Source organism: Filicampus tigris, chromosome 9, assembly GCF_054856515.1.
Source record: "Filicampus tigris isolate MCC_2025a chromosome 9, RoL_Ftig_1.0, whole genome shotgun sequence".
Classification (NCBI taxonomy): Eukaryota; Metazoa; Chordata; class Actinopteri; order Syngnathiformes; family Syngnathidae; genus Filicampus; species Filicampus tigris.
Genome location: NC_141225.1, coordinates 13,489,832 through 13,512,180, shown reverse-complemented (window position 1 = coordinate 13,512,180; position 22,349 = coordinate 13,489,832). Strand labels below are relative to the sequence as shown.

General features: G+C 40.6%; 1 protein-coding gene across 4 annotated transcripts in view; it reads left to right on the top strand.

Annotated features, from left to right (window-relative positions):
- srgap3 (SLIT-ROBO Rho GTPase activating protein 3) overlaps window positions 1-22,349 on the top strand; it is a 59,565-nt gene that overhangs the window by 1,465 nt on the left and 35,751 nt on the right. For all 4 annotated transcript variants that reach the window (XM_086040521.1, XM_086040520.1, XM_086040519.1 and 1 more), the window contains exon 2: window positions 14,482-14,677. In XM_086040521.1, coding sequence (XP_085896647.1) covers window positions 14,482-14,677 — 196 coding nt within the window. The remainder of the gene's footprint in view (window positions 1-14,481; window positions 14,678-22,349) is intronic.

Here is a 22,349-nt window from a genome sequence, read left to right as displayed (position 1 = left end):
CAATATCTTAATGGTGAATATGCCATATGTCCAATTAAGACACCTTACTTGTTTGTAACACTAATATATCCACGTTTCTGCAGGACACAAATCTTATATCTCCTCATGCACTTCAAACGAAATGTCAATGGTTCTTGTGTGTGTGTGTGTGTGGGGGGGGGGGTTAATTGTTGTTTGTGTACTTGTACTGCAGTGGCAATATAGGTTGAAATCTTTCATGGCTGATAGTAACTCTAAGAAAACAAGACAGGTAGGTTGGTTTTTAAATTTGGTGAAAGTATGTTCTGCTTCCTATTTTAGCTGAAAGGCAATTTTACTGATCTAATTTAGTCCAGGCTTCTGGCCAGAAACCACTTTCTCAGTCTCTGATGCAGAACACTGTTATGACAACTTATAACTACTCAGCTACAGTAGGCTTTTTTATTTGACAAAATTAATCGAGGGCCACTCTGAGTTGCCCATCCCTGATAATGACAAAAGTATAAGGACTCTACCTGGACATTCATGTTAGGTTTGAATCACAACTCTGTTATAGTTCACCCCAAAGGTGTTAAATGAGGTTGCGGTTATTGAAGTTCTTTCAAACCAAATTTATCTTACAAGCCTTTCTGGACTTTCCATTGTCCACTGGGGCACACCTGCGCTGGAGCAGAAATGGGCCAACCTGTAATTGTTCGCACAAAATGTCTTCCATGAAAGGTCATGAAGATTTTAGTGAAAACTATGGATACCTCGTTCAACCCAGATTGGTTAATAAATTAATTAAAAGACCACTGTACTCAAGAATTAATCTCCATTTGCAAATAGTGAGTGAAGCATTATTTTTTCTCCAGTATTGGACGTGGGACATGTGAGTGATGTGTATGTATTTGACATCTTTACCAAAAGAGAAAACAAAACTGCAGAGCTGGGCATTTTACTAAAATGTCCCAGTCCTTTTATCGCCTTTCGCTTGCCAAATAGCCGTCTATCCGCCGGACCAAATAGTAATCGCCTACAGGCTGGTCCGCCTAGCATTTTAAACAGGCTTCTGTCAGCGTTTTCCATGTACCAACTTCGACCAACTACCACTACAGTACTTTTGGGTCTTTTGGATCTTCCCAATCTATTCCCATAGTGGACCAATCAATGGATTGTGGTTTGTCTAGACTCCACCCTTACCACCGTATAGCCGTGGTTTAGCCCAGCCAAGGGGTCCGAAAATGATATGGCGCACTGAACTGTACTATTTTGTGGAGACTTTATATAGCGTATGTACTGATCTTGAGCCAGCTTTTCCCCAAGTGGTGCTTGGGTTCAATTTCTAGGCACTGGTCCCATGACTAAAACCCAATGGTTGCATTTATGTTACACCTCAGGGGGTTTGGCTCATTAGCCCTCAGGTCCAGCTTTAGCATCTCAAAGTGTGAGAGCTTGGCTATTTTCTTAGAGAAAGTGCCACCATATCAACGTCCATCTTCTTTTCCTGTTCACTGCTTTACCCAAAGATGGTTTTGATCATTCTTGCATCAATTATGCAGCTCAGATGCCCCCGTGCTGTGGATGTAATGCTCTAGTTTTAATGCCAGGCCCCGTCTGGCCCGGTTTGCATTAGCGGGGGTCCTTGAACGGCATGAGGAAGAGGGATGCTAATTTATGGATAATTTGTCATCCACCGCTCGTGCGTTGTATAGACTGCAGACACAGAGGGCTCTCCACCTCCTCCCAACAATGGCCATGTTTGAGATGAACCAGCCAGTGAGTGAGCGCTAATGAAATTCACATTGGAAATTGCACCTGTCATATTGTGACTTATGACTTAATGGTTCATGTGGACACGGCAGAAGGGGCCCTTGTCATCAGAGTGTCATTGATTGGGTCATTCCAAGATCACAAGGTTGCTTTATTATGTATGAGGCCTAATAAGTGAGCGACACGAACAAAGAAATCAGTCGTGTAATCGCAAAGCAGAATGTGGAAAGTGCCAAGAGAAGTGAACACCATGAAGTGAACTTCATTCATATGATTGTAAAGCGCAACAAAACGGCAAAGTCAAAGCCTCCTTCGCTTTATTCAAGCCATTAAAGCTGGCACATCATGCATTTCCATGTCAATAGCGAGGCTGGTTAACTGTGACTGGCTTGGAATGGTGTGTGCTTGTAGCGTTGTGGAGCTCTGCCCGCTTACATTTTTGCTTGATTTCAGTGGCTTGCTCTTGACATGCACACACTTCTTAGAAAATTCTTAGAAAATATTGGTAATAAATTGAGTATTATTTTCAGCAGCATTGGCTCGATCCCTTTTGGACCCTAGCTAGCTATTTCAGTTAGCTATTTCACGCATTTTGGGTTACTATTAACCCAGCAGTTTTAAAAGTGGTAAGGGACAAGAAGTGTCACTGCCTTAAAATAGTGCGGACTGAGGTCGAAAGATTATGCGCCCTATATCCGAGTCAGATGCCCCTTCAGCGTGCTGTGGGATGCTGTGGATACCCCCTCGCAGGTGGATCCGCACCTCCTGCATGCCCCCGCCACATAATCAACCAAATTATGAACAATCAATTATTGTTTGATTGATTATGTCCATCCATATCTTACTCATGGCTCCTTGAATTATTAACAACTGCTCCAGTGTGTTACCGTGCAAGACAAAAAAAAAAAGAATTTCTCATTGTTTATATCACGGTGACTCCATATCCACAATATACAGGTAGATTTTTTATTTTTTTTGATAAATAGTTGAGGACCTCTTTATTATTGGCTGTGGTTTTATTTTTGGGTCAGCAGGTTTATCTACTGACCATTTTTCTCATAACCATCATTAATTGATCACTCATTTGTTTGATTCGAGTGAAGTCGAATTTGGCTCCAATCAGGTTTCCTGGCACGCAATACTTCAGGGAGTAGTGGCTGTCTTCTTATATTGGTTTGTTTAAAAAAATAATAATATTAATTCAATTTTCATACTACTGTGGACTGCAAGTTATTGTGCGTGTTTTCATCCAGGAGTCAGACAGCTTCTTTGGTCTAGAAAATAAATGAAAGCTCACAGATGCTTTCGTTTTGAGTTTAAACACACACTCAGACACACACATTAGGTGTTTCTGACAAGGAAGCATGTTTTGACACTTTTACAGTTCTGCGTGACTTCCTCTCTGCAAACTGCTTCGCCTCCACAGAAGGTAGAGACATCATTTGATGTTACTTTTTAGGAATCCTTAAGTCCTCCAAGCAAAGTCATTACAAAGCCTGCTGAGATATCAAGCACTTTTTTTTCTATTGCCTCAGTTTACAGTTCACGGAGAAACACCATTCTGGCCTATCATTGCATTTCAGTTTTCCAGGGAAATTAACATTGCACTTGGAATGATGCTTATATGAAGCTTTATGAGTCACTCTGTGAAGTGAAAACCGCCGTGTGACTATCTTAACAAAGCGCTAAGAGTTAGTTAGTGTGGATAGCCTGTGGTCACTTTGCAGACGACATGCAGGGATGAAATCTCAAGTCTGTTGCCGTTACTGTGCAGCTGATGCAGGGTCTCTCAATGGGTGCAGAGTGGCGAAATCATGCTTGCACGAACTTAGTGACTCCATAAAACCATCTAGAAACCATATAAACACAAGCGTCCTGTGGTGGACCAGCTTGTTTTTTCTTGTGGTTGAAAGTCTTGGCCTTCACACAGAGTTGGTTAGTCTACTTTGCAATGAAACTGGCAACACAAGAGGACATGTCAGTAAATACATGCCAACTGCCAGGAAAATCTACTTACTGTCTTGTCATGTTGGATACAATGTGTGTAATTACCGTACATTCTCTTCAAAACAAATGTCACCATGTCAAAGCATCCTGCCATCACACTGACGCTTCTTGATTTGAAAGAGTTCGGCCCACCGCTAACCGAGCGACGTTTGTTGCGAAAGACCTTGTGATACAATATGGTATTTTTGATGGGCCATTATTTCTGTGTCGTTTACTTGCAATTTAAATTTCAAACCGCAGCAAAATTGGATGCCGACAATCGGCCGCTCATTAAAACTAGTTGCAGAACCCTGACTATTGTGCGATAATTCACTCACATTCGGTTGTGCCGTTCAGTGTGCGGTTGGCCTGTGATGGAGGCAGCTGCCGCTCTTTAACTGGATGTTTGTCCCATACATAATCAGCCTTTTCATTGAATGACAAAGATTAGCTTTTCACACAGCCTCAATCATCTTTGGGTTTGTGTGCCAGCATTCAGAAAGTAGCAAAACGTCAACTTAACACGCAAGTGGTTTCAATCGCTTTCTATTTTTGGGTGCCAGTTGGTGCATGTTCACATTTTCACAGAAACGCATTCAGTTGTTTATGTTGAGTTCATTCATTGAACCCTGTCTGAAGAAGCATTTTATTCCTCCAACATTACGACTGTTGTGGGACCAGAGTTTCATCACACCAAAGGAGTCAAAGTAATCTGGACAACCGTAATATTCTTTCTAGTTTCTCAAACAACCAACTAGTCAACAACTGTCTGACTATGCACAAAAAAATTGCAAGTCTTTCTTGACATATTACAAATGTTGTATCCTATTTTCTGGTAGGCCACAGTCACACAAAAGTATTTTAAATGAATTCTTAAATAACAAGTAGGACTTTAGTATGGGGTAATGTTTTAATATACATGTGCAAGGACAGAGATGCCTATTCATGTTTATTTTTCTAAAAACAATTTTTTATTCTAGGTGAAGAGCATACCCATTGATTAACTGCGGTACGGCATTTACAGTATTAGAGTGGAGGCCACTATTTGAGTAAATCCGATAATTCTTCCTGCCATTGGCCAAACAATTGAAAAGTTTCTATATAACATGCTGATTAGAGTCAATGTACTTAATGAACTACGAACCATCAGAAGGAAAAACGTGATTGTCGTTGTTTAAAGTTAATTCGAAAAAAACGATTAGAAAAGAACCATTTAAGAGGTGATCTGACACATGAAACAAGGACACTGCACAGAAATAACACTCCAATGACTTTGAAAGTCTCTTCATAATTAGTGAAGTTCAGTCACTTCAGTTAGGTTTGGGACCAGTGAGATTGAATTTTATTATGAAGTGGGAGTCTCCACTTCAGTACTCTAAGGATAATTAAAATAGCGCAGCTATTTGCAGCTCACAAAAATATCATTCAGCCACCTCTCATGGTGGAAATAGAACCATACAGACTTAATTCAAATGTCTACTAGGGAGCGTCAATGACTCACGCGGTTGTTTTCTCCAATTAAAAGATTACTGTACTTCATATGAGGATGAATAAACCGTCTGTTTAATTATGTGTTAGTAATATTACTTAACACATCACTGAAATTGCAAAAAAATGCACTATCCGTCTATAACTTCTGGGCAGTGTTTCCGGGTCGACTCACATGGTCCGAGTCCGTCCCTCGTCGGCGACAGCCAATCGGTGTCGAGAACATAAATTTCACATCACACGTAGGCGGCGCACAAGCAGATAAAGAAAAAACATTAAATAAAAACAACAGACAGACATTGTCCAGCTCTGGTAATAGTTTACAGTACATATTCATACAGAATACCAGAGCTGGGCGTTTCGTCTATGTGACGGACCGGTCCGTCTATCCGTCACTGACGGAAGCTCGTTTTGCTGATGGTCGACGAATGATGCGAAAAAATTTAAAATAGACGGACTAAGCATAGTCGAAATCCCCTTTATTGAATCCGTCATTCGTCTGTAGCCCGTCATTAGTCTAATTTTCGCGGCGGGGCTTCGATGGCCGCCAAAAGGATGAGCCAAAACTAGGGATACACTTTAATTTTTTTCATTGGAATATATTTACAGTTATTTTATTCCAATCAAATGTATTGTTAAAGAGTTTAATGATGTGGAGAAATATTCAAATTGTTTATGAAAGTTTTTTATGGTGTATTTTTCCTTTTCCTTCTAAATTCAAGTTTCACCGTATCATGCTGTGAAGTTACATTAAGTACATGAACAGCAATTGTAATTTCTAATAGAACTAATGTTAGTATACACTAACACAAATGTCAAATGTCAGTTATTTTATGCAGATTTTCTCCATAGTAATTATGGCCCCTGTCTGTTAATTTTTTTTGTAATTATTTTAATAAATATAATTTTGGGGGGTGTATGAATTGAAGGAATTCTCAGCCTCTGGTTGTGTACCCACAGTCAAATATTGCACACACCCTAAGAGTTTGACACGGGACAGGTCAGTACAAGTCTACAAAAATGAATTCCATTGACTTGGCTTTAACTCTTTAGGGCGGTTGTGTGCTGATCTTTTTTTTCATGCACTTCTGCCAGGAATAATGTACTCACCTTGGCGACAGTCAGCAACATGGCTACTCACTGAAGGGAATTCTATTCAATCATGTTAGTTTACAACTAAGTTGTAACTGGTCAGGTTGCATTTGTTCTTGAATGGGACATTTTATGGGCAATTGATCAGGTTGCAACAAATGAAGTGCCAAGAGTCCTATAAATTGTTTTATTGAAGCTGTTAAATGCCAGACCACATGGAAAATATACATTGCGGTTTGCATTTCAGGAAATAATGTTAATGGAATTTTTTTTTTTAGGTTTTTAGTCAACAAGAGGATTAGATCTTTACAGTTGTTGATGATTACGGAAATGGCCTGTTAATTAAATACCTGCTAATACTGAAGGTAATTAGCAATTAGGTACTGCAATGGAGTTGATTCAGACCGCCTATTAAAAGGACAGGAAAGGCTTAACCAAATTCACATTTAGTTGCTAATTTTCTGAGATTATTCAAAATTTACATCAATATTTTATTTTCTTATGCTTTAATTTGGTGTGCGATAGGGCGTATACTTCTTTACCGCATCCGCTGCGGATGAACATTTTGTTTCCTAATAGGCGTCGTTTACACATTCCTACTCACTTTTCCCTCTCTCACTCACACGTGACTTTTTATCCGACGCTGCCACCCCTCCCCACAAGACACACGCCATCTCTTCTCCAATAAGATGCTCCCGAGGAGACTGGTGCACACCCATGTTACCATGGAGACATGTTGCCTGGCCCCACAGAGCTGCTTTCTGGATACAGCGGTGATGGACAGCTCCAAGGCGCGTTCCGGGTTGTGGCTCACACTCGGGCTTCCCTGAAGCATCGGGCTCATATAACGTGCTAACGTGCTGACGAGAAAATCAATGCGAGACAGCCCGAGCGCAAAAACGAGGTGGATTCTTTTGCACTCGCATCACAAAGATGAACAATTACAGGTTGAATTGGTCCGTGTTAATTGTGGGAATTAACGCGAGGTTTTTTGGAAGCCAATACATTGATCAAGCATCAGCTAATGAGGAATGAGCAATGGCCGCAGACAAGCTGACGTGGTGCTCACCTCTTGTCGCCCATTGATTTGCTCTCGACTCGTCTTATCTTTGAGAGCACGTGCTGCAGCCCTCCCAGCTAATGATGGGAGCAGGCGAGATGGAGTGACATCAATGTGTACGCCTTTGTAAATCCAACATTTTCCTTTATCATTGCAGGATTAAAAACAGACCAGAGAAGTAGAGGATTAGCCCAAAGACTCGTGTTCTCAGATTGGTTAGAAGAGGCACAGAAAGTGAATTAAAGGTCTGGATAAAGGTTGCTCTTGCATGTGTGGCTTACTTTTCATGTGAATTTAGCTCTGCAGTGTAAAGCTCAGATACTGCAGAGCTGAGTTGGGGATTAAAATTGTGAATGTGTCTTTATATTATGCACATTTTTGAAGTCTTTCCTCAAAATAATTTAGGAGGTTTTTTATAAACGTGCAGTGGAACCTCTTAAGGATAAACACCTCCGTTTGCGTTTGAAAACGTTTTTTGTTTTTTTTTCCGTTAATTAGTTCCAGTTCAAATTGTCACCTTCCTCGTGAAACCTTCGTAGTATGAACAGGCTGTGTTTAATTACATATATATTTGCCTATTCTTAACTGCCATAAAAATAAGTTTATAAGTAGAGTAAAAGTGGAGTGATCTTTGGAGGCGAAGGCAAGCAGAAACGCTGACAGCGAGTGGACAACGGGAAAAAAAAAAAATCATCGATTACTCTACGTTGTCTTCACTTTACAAAACACTGAAGTCATTTAACCCCAAATGCAAACTGTAAAAACAATTCTTCACGGTAATAGAGAAGCCAAAGCATACCTGGAATGATCAATTAAACGTATATAAACCTCTCTATTGCTATAGGTTGGAATTATCTTTGCAGGCTTTTTTCATCAATATTGATAAAATATATATCTGTAGGGAGGCAACTTTCTGTTTAGTTCATTTCATACCACTTCAACCACCTGTTGAATTGACTCATCAGCGTTTACAATAAAAACCCATTCGTCTGCACCGATTATTTGGAGTGCAGTACTTTTGTTTTGCTTAGTGTAAAGCATTGTTGAATTATGCGGCACTGTATCGATTAATCATCAAAGCTCTGTATTGTGATGTAGCTCTTGACGTTTGATCATATCTTATTGTCACTTGCACTCCACAATAAAAAGCTATCACTTCATTGCCACTCAACTGCCATCACTGGTTTTATGATGATGAGCAGATCCGTTGAGCGTTTTATCATTTCTTCTGCCATCCGTCGGAGAAAAGCAAAGCAATTCAAACACAAAGCCACTCTCTGGCGCAGTACTGCAGTTGGTCAAAAGGCCGCCATGTTGTGATGCAGTTGCCAATGCGGGGGTTCTTGTCCTTGAAGGTCAAAGGTCATGTCGTTGATACATCCTGCCTTTGTTTCCAGAGGTCTTCCTGTTCTATGAGGAGACCAGTGTCCACCGTTGTCTCATTTCCTGCCTAGAAAGGCTGTCAAGGAAACAATGTTGAGGAACAGGTGTTCAACAGGTCACTTTAAACGATGATGGACTGCCTTGAGCGCTGGAAGTTAGTCACTATCGCATTAATGAATACTACCTGCGCTCCTAATGCATCATGATGAGCTTTTAGTAATGAGTAATTCAAGACATTATCAAAACACTTGCAAATACTCATGCACTGTACATAAGAGTGCATGTTTGCATAATTAAGTTTAAAGTCTTACCTACCAAGCATGTTGCTGGAATGTGGGAGGAAGCCGGAGTATCTGCGGAAAACACACACAAGCAGGGGGGTGGGTGAACAGTTGAAGCAGACATGCTTATCACTCAGCTAAAGTGCAGCCTGAACGTTTGGGAGACAGATGCTTCGAAAGTGACACAAATCTTCAGAGTTTTGAATGTCATTAAAAAAAAAAAAAAATTTTTCGCTTGTCTTTTTATGGCCTTTTTTGCTATACTTGTTTCAAAGAAAGGACCAGTCACAATATGGGGTTTTGGTTATATACTACAGAGGTTCGATATCATTTTTTTCCCAGATTGATTACAGTACGCGTATTCACTCTTTGAATACTCACCGATACCAAGTACCGATATCACTAGTACTTAAAATTTAAACGAAGATGTGAACGAAGACTTTACTATGATGCAGATGATAATTTGCCGATGTGTCAGATTGTCACAGTATAGCGCCAACTACTGCAGAGGAGGACTTACTCAATGTCAGACTTTTTTTTGACTTACGGATCTGTGACTTGTATTGGGAGTCTCCTTCATTACCCCATACATACTTAATAAGGTTGGTAATGGCCTGATACCGATACCAGGTATCGATACTCGCCCATCCCTATTATATACACAGGAACTTCAGTCGTTCAGTGATGCCATCGCCACCATTTGGTGAAGTTAATACTGAGCTCATAATAGTATTTATTGAATTTTACATTTGTAAGACTGTTATGAATGTTAATTTTTTAAAATTTGTTTCTGGAATTTACATGTCCATTATTTCTTACTGGAATAATTGTTTTGAAAGCCAAACAAATGGTTGATTGACTCGAGCTCCTTAGATCCTTAATCCTGGTTCACACGGCAAGATTTTAAAAGTGTCGGCCGACTTCCAATCTCTGAGAGAAGCCACACGTGACGATAAAAAAGTTCATGCGTATTGCAGTTTTGAACATACCGTGTGCGGTGTGCAGCCACATGGTAAGATCAACACCATACAAGAACTGATTCATTCACGGATATTCTCATATCAGACGGAAAATCTTGCAAAACCCTCAAGATTAAACAAGGCTTCGGAGTAAACAAACAATGGATGATGATTTTTTTTTTTTGTGGAAAAAAGTGACACAAAAAGAAAAGATGTTGCACACAGACAGAAAAGACGTTGGGCTCTGTTGCACCATGACTGTTTTGATTTTGGATTCCCACCGCGCTTCCTCACCACCCCCGTCACCTCGCTTTCTGATTGGCTGCACGTTATTGTCAACCGGCCGCATGCTCGTTTGTCCTCGAGGCACACCACACATTGTGCGAAGTTGGCCCAAAACAATCCAACATGTTGAATATCCCCGATTTGAGGTCAAATGTCTTCCCGAGCGGCCTAGATCAGTCCGAACACAGACCTGAAATTTTCGACTCTTTTCCGGTGTCGATTGTTTATAGTGTTTTATGTCAATTTAACATTATTTATATCTATATTTATTAATACATGTATCACAGCATTTTATTGTTTTTGTTCTATTTATTGTATTGTTTATAAAGCGCTTTGTTACAGCTCTAGCTGTTATGAAATGCGCTATATAAATACAATTGTATTGTATTGTATTGTATTGTATTTAAATAAATCCAAATATATATTCTACAAAAGCATTTCATTTTATCTTTATATGGCCAATGATATGCTGTACTGTATGCTAACTGTCCACAACTTTAGATAGATCTGCAGAGTCTCAGTGAGACATTCAGTTAATTGCTGCAGGTTTTAGGCATGGGTAACTGAACTCCATCCTGCTAAGAGCTGTTTGTAGTGCACTTTTAACAATTCCCTAGTCTATCTGGTGATTTTTGAGACAGTGCTTGTATTCACTCACCTAGATCCTATTACCATACTATATATTCAGGTTTGCCTAATTAATATCATAATGTCAAATTTGCAAAAGATTCATTGTATAATTAATAAAATCCATGCACACTATAGACAAACATTTGAGTTTTTTTCTGTATTAACCACACGACAGTTCAGCCAACTTTCAACCTCGCCAATCTCATTCTTTCCTCCCTCCCCCCTTTTCCCACCAAGAAGATAGCAGATGGCTCCATGTGGTCTGCCACATAGCAGGCAGCTTAATCAGCAACTTTAAATGTTTGCAAATATTCAATGAGGCCTCCTTTAAATAAGACGATCTGCTCGTTTGGAATAAACTGAAATGTTAATTCATGAATTAGCAAATTCGAGTGATTTTTCTTTTCCCAGAGAAACATTCGGTATATAGAGTTCAGCTCCATCTATATTGAATGGAAGTATAGCTTCTCTATGTTATTTAAACAAACACATAAACAAACAATGCCTAACAAACTCTCCCTCCTCAGCGGAGGCAGAATTAAAAGTAGACAGTTTCGGTATCATCTTCACTTTAACTGCTGACATTCATTCTCATCATTATTGTAGACCACACTTTTGGGACAACCAGCGAGCATCCGTCACTTTGTAGAAACCACAACCAATGAAGCCCTTGAAGATCTGGGAATCATTCTCCACAGTGGCTCAGGATTTCGAACACACTTTTCGTGTCGGTGACCTATTTTTCCAACCTTGTGTTGAATGTAGCGCTGCAGCTGGTAGTTCAGAGTTCCCTTTTTTTGTTGTGGCCTGTTTTCTGGCATCTTCCCCTTCACTCGCCCGCACCACTGTCACATTTTCCCTTTCGCCTCGCCTGCTGTGATATGCTTTTTTAGGGAAATTAAACGCAAAAGGGCAATAGCACACTTGTGGTAATAGGAGGCATTCCTGGGAAGCTGTGAAGTTGCATCCTCGTGCTCTCTCATGCAGGAGTCGCACACACTTTGAGAGCTCTGCAAAGCTGCGAAGGGAACGGGGCCCCCCCTGCATTAAAGGGAGGGCTGGGACGGTGGTTAACCGCAGGGTTGAAGCAGGCTGCTCCGAGTTGAACATCACAGGCAGAGAGGGGAAGGCCCCTCTGCACAACATCACTGCTGCACCTCAAATGACAAGCTTCCTCCGGGCCTGCGTTTATCCACAAGTAGGGCTTGGCTGACCAAAATGGCACCCTCAGCAGCGTTGAAACGTCACCTGTGTCAATGTTGCTGTGTCGCTCGCCAGTCTGTAACTTGTCTTGTTGGCTGAGAAAACGCGGTAGTGCGCGGACATCATTTGCAGTAGGTTGCAAATGCCTTAAGACACCATTAGACGAGTTGTTTTAGCAATGCTATTAAGTGCCCTGAACGTCTTGACACATGGGGAAAAATGCACATTTTCAAGACATGACATCAACAATTTTTGAAAGTGGACTCTGATCAAGACGGGAAAATATTCAATATAGAGAGAACAAAATAAACATTTTAATTCATATTCATATTAAAAATGGCAGCCCCCTCAGATGGATAAAAGCGGGTGGATTTTTCTGCTTAATTCATATTTCACAAATGCAATATTAATGCCACCATGTTTAGACTAGTGGCGGCGCATAGATTGTATAATTGTAAAGACAATTTTGGACTTGACTTCCACCTTAAAACACACCTAAACTTATTAAAAGATACTTTTCATAGTCTTCACAAATCCTCACTCGCTTACATATTTTTTAAAATTCGATGCCAAGCGTGCTTGCTTAAACTTCTTATTGGTCACTCTCAATGAAAACTACAAAATTGAAACACAAAATGTTCAAACAAACCATATAATTTCGAAAATCCATAAAAACTAAGATAGCTTAATGCTAACATATATTGTGAAACATTCATAGCTGGGCATTTCACTAAAATGTATCGCCTACAGCCTTGGTACCCTTTCGCCATCCGTCTATCCGCCCTTTTCTACGGCTGGACCAAATAGTAATCGTCTATAGGCCGGTCCACCTATCATTTTAACCAGGCTTCCGTTCGAGTTTCCATCTACAGACTTCGACCATTGACCAGTGATTTAGTACATTTTAGCATGTCTGAATTCAGTAATACATGAAGCTTAAAGCGGAAGTCAATGGAAACATTTTTTTTTCAAGATTATGCTCTATGAAAGCCCACTAGTTGAAAGAGGGCATTCTGATAAATACTTGTGTAATAAGTGTTAATCCACTCGTTTTTAGCCATTTCTGGGGGCGGCCATTTTGTCTTCTGCTGACTGAAAATGACATCACAACTGCTAACAACAACCAATCATGGCTCAGATTTAGAAAACAGGTCAGCCGTGATTGGTCGTTGTGAGCAGTTGTGATGTCATTTTCAGTCGACAGAAGACAAAATGGCCGCCCCCAGGGATGGCTGAAAACGAGTGGACTTTGCTGCTTAACTTATATTGCACAAACAAATTAATCAGAATGCCGTGTTTCAACTAGTGGGCCTGCTGGGAACATATTCTTGAAAAAAAAGATGTTTAGGTTGACTTCTGCTTAAGATCAGTCACAACAGGAGTGGAAAAATTGTTTTTTTTTGTAGCATCTCTAACATGCCTAGTGGTACGTCACAGCGAGTGTTAGAATGTGTGTTCCTTTGAGATTTTCTTTTCACAGGAAGTGTTATGAGAATTTACAGAAACAGAAACTAGAGACACGCGTCCTGATTTTTCATCCTCAATCTGGTCATAGAGGATGAGAGTGCACAAGCATAAACATGCAGCAAAATCTCAGAAGTCTCATTTGGTTCTGCAAAGAGGGCAAACCTGGTTTTGTGTGATAGTAAAACAGTGATATATAATAAAGGTTACTCTTTTGTACTGGAGGTTTTGGCACCACTCCTCACAGTTGTTGATCATCTTGCTTCGAGGCGGTGCTTGTGCTCTGCAAAATGATTCTTTCTCGCTTTCTGGGACGGGATCAGTGATTGCGGCTGATGACAGCTTTACAAAGAGGGGTCAGATTTCTTTGGTGGGTTCCCACTGGCATAAGGAGCTGCAGCCTGCTTGGCAGCATCAGGTTCCTCTTGAGGAGAAATTTTACCCCACCAGCATTGGAGCACATACGCTTCTCATTACATCCCTTCTCACACATGTTAAATGAGTAGACTTTCTTTTATTTTCAATTATGCATGGGAATATATTTCATTGTCTCTATGACTATTTAAAATTGGAGGTGCCTTACTTATACAGTACATTATATGCAAACAGTGTAATTATCACCCTCTTTAAATTTCTAATTTGAAAGGTCTATTTCATATGTTTATTGTCTTTCTTTGCAAGACCCGATAAACGGAATTATTAGTAGCTAGGCTCAGGGGCATTTATATGCTCGGTTGTAGAAAGGACCAGGCAGGGGAGGCTATAGATATCTATCTATTTTCTATGGCACTTGTCATCATTAATGTTGTGGGTGAGTTGGAGTTTAGGGTCACAGCTAATCACAGAGACCAGCCCAAATAGCGCATTAATTGCTCCATTATGCAAGATGACTCTTGTGCTTTTTGTTTTTCTTGGGCAGAAATCCGTAACCAGTTGGTGGAGCAGTTCAAATGCTTGGAGCAACAATCGGAATCACGCATCCAGTTGCTTCAGGACCTGCAAGAGTTTTTCCGTCGCAAGGCAGAGATTGAACTGGAATACTCCCGCAGTTTAGACAAACTCTCCGAGAAGTTTTCCTCCAAAATCCGCAGCTCCCGGGAACACCAGCAGTTCAAGTAAGTCCGCCGGGGCTTTTCACCTCTGTCCTTGGTGGGCATGTCTTCCTCCGAACCGCAGCACTTATGGCTCTGACTCGTTTGATTGCGGTGTAGAAAACAAAATATTAAATCTTGTTTATGTGCTATAGTGGAATATCGGTTATAATAACCAACATCTTTAAAAGGTTAGCCCGCTGGAGCGTAGTTAGGAGGACACGGCTCATTAAAGAAGCTAGGCGTGTACAACAAAAACTCGCTGGACTCACTGTGCTTGTGCTTTAGTTCAGCACTTGACATTACACAGAAAGGCTTTTCACTCCACGTTGTATCAAGTCACATTTTCCATCTAAATATGTAACAGATGCTCCATATTAGAAGTTGTGAATTGATTTTCCCTAAGTACGAAAGCGTATTCATTATGGTAGAATGTGGACGCATATGATCTGACCATGCAGGTGGTCACAGAGTTGAAGTTGGCAGTGTCAGTTTTGTTGGACCACTTTTATGGTACATACAGTATAACGGCACTCTCTTAAAATTATGGGCAAAGTCACATTTTGACCCCCCTCCCCCCAAAAAAATGCCTTAAGCATCACTTCAGGACGCTGGCCACCTGTGCTAAAATCTACTACTTCCTTTGTTAAACAGCTCATTATATCATAATCCTGAAATGAAATTGTTATAATTATATACATATAATACAAACAGTATTTAGTTCGGTGAGAGATGGGCTAAACCCTGGACAAGTCACCAGTCAACCTAGACAAACAAACACTCAGTCACATTGACACCTATGGGCAATTTGGGAGTCTTCCGTTAACCTAGCATGCTTCTTTCTGGAGTGCGGGAGAAAGTTAGAGTACCAGAAGAAAACTGCAAGCACAGTCACAGCTTGCAAACGGGAGCGCACAAGCCAAGATTCAAACCCAGAACCAATTGACTGTAAGGCAAACGTGTAAACCATGATTTCACCTTGCTGCACATTTCAATTTTTTTTTCTCAAGCACAGATTTTAGGTCGCATTCTGACTTCTGCCAATTTCAAAACACTCAACTAATTTAATGTGGCAAATAGTCCATTGATATTTGGTGCAAATGTGAATGAAAATTCACTTACAGGATTATTTTTTTCGTCTTATGACGTGAAGTGTAAATATGTTATTGTAAGTGTTTTATGCTCTAGTGACATTCTCGTTAGGTGATGTAATACCTTATGAGCCTATTTGCATGGTGTCAGGGGATTGTTGTGGCATGATATGCTAGGCTATGTGATTTATTTATCACTAATGTAGTTCGCATTTGATTTATTTTATTGGCATTTAAGATGTGCAACAGGATCTGTCTGCATGCACTTTGCATTTCTCAGGAGTATTGCAGTTTCTAGGTTTAAAAAAAATAAAAAGTAACTTGTAGGCGTGATTGTCTTGAAAATCCATATGAAAGTCTTCTCGCAGGCAGCCCTAGCAACACATTGACACACGACTCACGCAGGGCATGAAATTAAGCTCTGCCGCTCCCTGAATCAAGCACCTCAGGGCACGTCGGCGTGCTTCACTCTGAAATCTGGAGCAGTAACCCAGCTGAGATCTGGCAGCAGATCTCAACCCGAACCGGTGCCAACCTGTCATTTCACTCCAGCTCTGATATTGGTAGGAAATAAGGCAGCACTGCAACCTGAACGTTGTCATATTGACTAGCTTTAAGTGGGAACACCTCCATCAATGTCAGCGTGACGTTACCTGAGAAACAAATTCATTTTGGTACGTGTTCCATCTGTCAGGCTTAGTGTAATAAGACTGCTGTGTGACAACAAACTAATAAATCTTCCTCTGTGGAAGCACATAAAGTGGTCCACATGAATTTTCAATGTTACTCTTCAGCATTCCCTGATAGGCAATGATACCTTAGAATAGGAAACTAATAGAAAGATTAAAATATGTGAAATACTATACAGAGGTGGGCATTTGACTAAAGTTTGCTGGTCCGTTATTCGTCAGTCCGTCATTTTTTGTGACAAAGTGAATTGTAGGGCTGAACGATTAATTGCATTAGCAATATAATCGTGATTTGAGAAAGCGCGACTTCGTAATCGAGAAGGCTGCGGTTCAAATGGTCATTACTTTATTGACACGGGAAGGGAGAGGCGGATTCGCCGAACACTAAGCTATAACGCTACCGCGCTCGCTTTGATCCGTGCTAGCTTTCATCCATGCTAGTTTTCAGCTTTCTAACACACTTGATCCTTTTCATCTCACATGGTTAAAACTTCCCTCGTGTAGAAAAAAAATCTCACCCTGTATGTGTTGTCTATTTTGTGATGTTTTGGCTGCCGTCTTATGTCGGAGTGCGTTTGTGAGGAAGCGTCTGTCATGGCTGTCGTATGTGCCGCCACCGTAACAGTCAACTTCGATTTACTTGTCTTTGAAGTTTGGGTACACACACGCAGACGATACTGTGCGGCTCCTTGAGCCATGGCAAATACAAACTGCTCAAATACACAAATACACAACCGTGCAAAGTTGTCAAGCGGTCGAATATTACAAGGATGTATTCGGCTGTATTTTTTTACTAAAAGACAGACGAAAAGATGTTTAATGATGAGTTGCCGGAGAGTGCATTATCACTCGCTGGTGAATAAGTAGGCATTATCTTACTTTTCCTACCGGGTGGCATGTCTTATGTTACTAACTGGAGAACGGGTCATATTTAATTTTATACATGTATGTTTTATTTATTTTTATGCCTATATCAGGCATGTCCAAAGTCCGGCCCGGAGGCCGAATGCGGCCCATGTCCACATTTGACAGTTAGTGACGATTACAAAGACGGATGAAACCCACTTCCGTCATTCGTCAGTCCCGCATTTTAAAAAGGTGTCCCGTCATTCGTTTCCATTCAATCTCTGGTGGCCAAAACAGCATTTCGAATGTGTTTAAAAAACTAAATGTGTCAAAAAACTGTTACTTTTTGAGATGTGTGCTATCCAACTGTGGATGACTAACCTGCTTTAAAGGACAAGGGGAATATTGTTAGATTCCTCTTGCTTTTGATATTTTGCCATTCTTGGCAGTCCCTATTTGTGAAGTTGGCGTAGAATTTGTGTGCTCGTGTCTGCGTGAAGCAGGGCAAGGATTTGACCGGATAACTGAAACCAGCTGTTGCAGCAGGTTACATTCTGGCATCTTAAGAATCTCCTCTCAGTTGACACAACTCCGCTGGTGCAACCCGACTGGCTTAACCTTTGCGCATTGCAATGGGATCTTAGCCATAGAACGTGGCATTGGACATGACACGGTAAGAAAGAGGTCAATCCACAAAAACATGCTCTTATGAGATTGAATTCTGACAAATTTCATGGTACTGTTCATACCTTGGTTTTTGGGCCAGAGTTTGGTAGGTTTTCGGTATGTTTTTTTTTTTTTTTTGCACAAAGAAAACACATCTCTATCAAAATTACCTTTATTTTGCTGTTGACAAAACAGCATTTTGTATTATACTAAGCCTTAGAACGTATTTAAGTTAACTATAAAGCACAGCTCTTTTGAATGGTAAACAGCCTTCTGCAAATGTTTAGCAATAAATGCTCCCACTGCACGGGTTATGTTCTTGTGTTTATTTTTAAGTGGTATGGCAGGAGTCTTCAAAAGCATTTGCAATAGACACTTATTATATCAGGGTGTGAACACAGGAGAAGCTTGGTCATATTCCTTGAATTTCCTTAAATGTACAGGAGCTGTTTCAAACAAGAGGCAGGCAAATGTCAATCAACAGTTTTCATTCCCCCATCATTGTATCCAACGGTTAAATCCACATTGAATATTTGAATGGAGTCAGTGCTTCCTAAAATTTCCGTCTCTCAAATCCTCTGCTCGTGCTGGTGGTTTTACGTTTTACCGCATTCATGAGCTGTGCTTTGAAGCCGGATATAGTTACAACTGTGAGTGAGTTAAAGCGCAAGAGGCAAGCACACAGCATTAATGCAAAGTGAATTGTAAAACATAAAGAGGGAGTCAACCCAAACATATTTCATTTAAGAATATGTTCTATGCAGGCCCACTAGTTGAAACGCTGCATTGTGATTAATAATGCGCTTGTGGAATATGAGTTAGGCAGCAAAATCCACCTATTTTTTGTCTTCTCAGGAGGCGGTCATTTTGTCACTTCTGTCGCCTGAAAATGACATCACAGATGCTCAAGGCTCAGCTTCAGAAAACTGTGAGCTGTTCAATCGACAGAAGTGACAAAATAGCTGCCCCCAGAGATGGCTAAAAACGGGTGAAATGCCTTGTTTCAACTAGTGGGCCTGCATAGAACATATTCTTGAAAAAAGATATGTTTGGGTTGACTTCTTTAAAAACTGCAGTCCATAAGGACATATCACCATGAGCAGAGCAGAGGACTGAACATCCCGACTAAAAATGGGCTAATTTCAGCTATACAAGAAATAGGTTTAATTGGTGTGATTCTTGATCTTTGGGGTATAGAAATTGTATGTGAATGCTATCACTAAACTGAAAAAGTATTTCCAGCAAAGCACATTATGGCCATTCCAAATAGTGGATGTGAGCAGCATGCGGGATAACATTGAAGCCATCTGAATGCTAAACAATTACTTTGATCTTCCAAGGATGCCATGAGCTGATCATTGCCACATTTGTGGCCGCTGTTTCCATTATCATGCCTTTCATCTGTTGTAATATAACTGGGATTTGAGCTCACCCGAACAAGTCCATCAAAGAAGTGTGATGCTATTAAATGTTTTATTCGGCAGGAGAAGAAAAATAGACTTTTTTTAGACGAGATTTCTGTCAGATTCCTCATGTGTACTGGCCCCTTGGCGCACACACACGCACTCAACACATTCTACTGTCATCACAGTTGCAGCTAATAGGAATTAAATGGTGGAATAATTAAGACTGAGCACAATACAAGACAATAGCTTGGTCTGCGCACTCCTGGACCAGGCCGGAGGGCAATCACAAATCCTGTTAATAAAATGTGACGCGCCCTTTATGTGTCTTTCCTCTCTATTTTAGTGTAATTAGGTTGACGGTGAACCGCCTGAACACCAAACGGGCCTGTGGAAGAAAAACACTTTGTTGACATAAAGCCTTCAAACAGACTACTGGAGCTCTTTGTTGCTCTAACATCATGAAAGTTCATTCTGGTTCTTTCCTTGCTGTCATATATTTGGGCGTTTCATAAATCACCTGTGGTGTATAAACTGGATGGACAAAAGTATTTGGGCACCTGGCCATCTTGTGAGAAGACTTTATTGCAGATCGTCAAGTGTGTCTGTGGAAATAGTTATAGTTTTAGGTCAAAGGTGTTTCATGGCGTTTAAGGTGAGGGCTCTCACATGACTCTGCACCAAACTCGTCACTTTTATGGACCTCGCATTGTGAACTGGGACACATTCATCCTGGTACAGAAGAGGGCATTCCCCATACACTTCCAGTTAAATTGTGCACAGTGTCTTGTTAGGGAGATTCATATGTAGCTGATTTTAAATTATATTGATTGAAAAGAGCCGAAGCACTTATTTTACACAGCATAAAACAGTATCCTGGGAAAAAATGATCTCATTTGAGATTTCTCACAAATGTACTTAGTGTGAAATCTGGGCCTGTTTAGTTGAACCCAAAAATATTTTTCAATTGTATGAATGGCAACAGGTGGCTACACATTCTGCCATCAAGCGGAAGAGCGTTTAATTTTCTGTCTGTCACTGTAGTTCGCTGGTATAGATAGATGAACAAAGATACAGCACATTTGTAGTATCATGATGATAATTCTTGGACCACTTTAGTGGAATATGATAATTTCCCGGCACAGTACTGTAGTTGGGAATCGCTGGTCTATAAAGTGTAATTACTTCAAGACACAAAAATGAATTTAGAAAATACTTTAGGATGAGTTGAATCCGTGCTTGCGCTCTGTTGGCAGCACTTTTCCAGTACAGAATGCCGATGTGATTTACAGCTGCTGCAGCCACAGAACACTGACCCAACAAGAACTATTGTGCTCCTCTACTAAATCCCATTTGGCACAGTGAGAAAAAGCACCTCTGAAGGGTTCTTTAGTTAGACCTTAGTTTGACTTTAACTTTGACCTTCCATGAGTTGATGATGCAGCTCATTAAACTGCAATCACTGTTGAGTGTCATAAGAGTAGATTTAGATGGAAGATCACCTGTTTAGAAGAAGAGATGAGGCAGGGCGGGTACATGTAGCTGCGTAGCTGGTGGGTGAGTGCTGCGCTCATCTCCAAATATCACTACTGATGAATTGCCGATGCAACCAGCAGGGCACGAGTTTGCTTGTCGCAAAATAATTAACATTTGTCAGACTATTATTTAAAGGTAAGTTGTTTTAATGCTTCATATTTTCTAACCTGTTAGGCCACACTGTAAATCAGGCTTTGCAGACTTATCTTTGGGCTTACTCCTGACAAGCAAAATGTTTCCCACTCTCACTCTGTGCCTCTTTTTTTTTTTCTTAACGAGCTGCGGGTGCGTGCAAAATAGTGTAAGTTATGGCCATTTCTTTCTCCTGCTGAATGGTGACTGGTATTAAAACCCCGATACAATACATTGTGTAATGTAGGACTAAGATTCCACTAGGTAGGATGTTTGTGCCCTACAATTATTTTGTCACGTTGCGACCTTCAAAAATGAAGCAAATTAAAAATCTGATCTTTTTCCAGCTGATACTGTCATATATAATTGCTGCTGATACTTAAATGGTCTCTATTATGGCAACCGACACCAATGGCTCTAGTCCCACTTGTTTTCGAACATGGTCAACCTGTGACTACTTTGTGGTCTTTTGACGGTCAGATGTTAAACTAATCCTCTATGTCTGGTTTACAGGCAGCAGTCAATAGGTCACCCTTATCCCAATGCATAGTGCAGCTGGTGGAAGTCAACATGTCATGCATCAATAGATTAGCTGCTTCACAGTATGCCGCTTTTGCAGTTCTACGCCAAACCTCCGGCCCCTTCCTGCATGCAGCTGCGCATTAGCAAACATTGGCAGTCTTCATCCACAAGCAAAACTGCTGCGTGAGGTGCAAACTGGTAGAAGGAAAACGAATGTGCGGCATGCGCCCATGTACCATTTTTCCCTTTTGAAACAGTTTGCCTCTTAAGTTGTCTAGGCTGTTTGGTCGATAAGCAGCAGGCAGACAGTGTGTAGAGGATTAAGAGCATTCAGCAAACAGTCTTTGGTTTGATAGATACACATTTCCTTCTGAGAATCCTGGCTGGGACACATCACAGGATCTGGGTGATTAAGATGATGGCATTCAAGCATTAAGCGTGGTTGTTGTACCCCGATATGCACATTACTGTTGCATCTTGCGGTGGGGTTATCATTTAATCAGATGACGCTCCCCACTTAAACCACTGTATTATGTTTTTTATTACAGAGTGCGTGTCGGAGAGGAGAAATTGACAAAAGCACAGAGGCTTCTCTATCTTAATGATATCCTATTAATAGCCATGACGTGCTGCTGCTCTCTATAGAACATCAACTTCCGTTACAGGGCCAATTGGAAGAAGAGTTGTGAAAAGATAGTCTTTGATGTCAGATAGACCTCAAAAACATAATATATATATATAATTTCTTACCTATTAAGGGGTTTAAATATTTCCAGAGATGTGGGTTACGCACTAGTCTAATTAGCGGCCT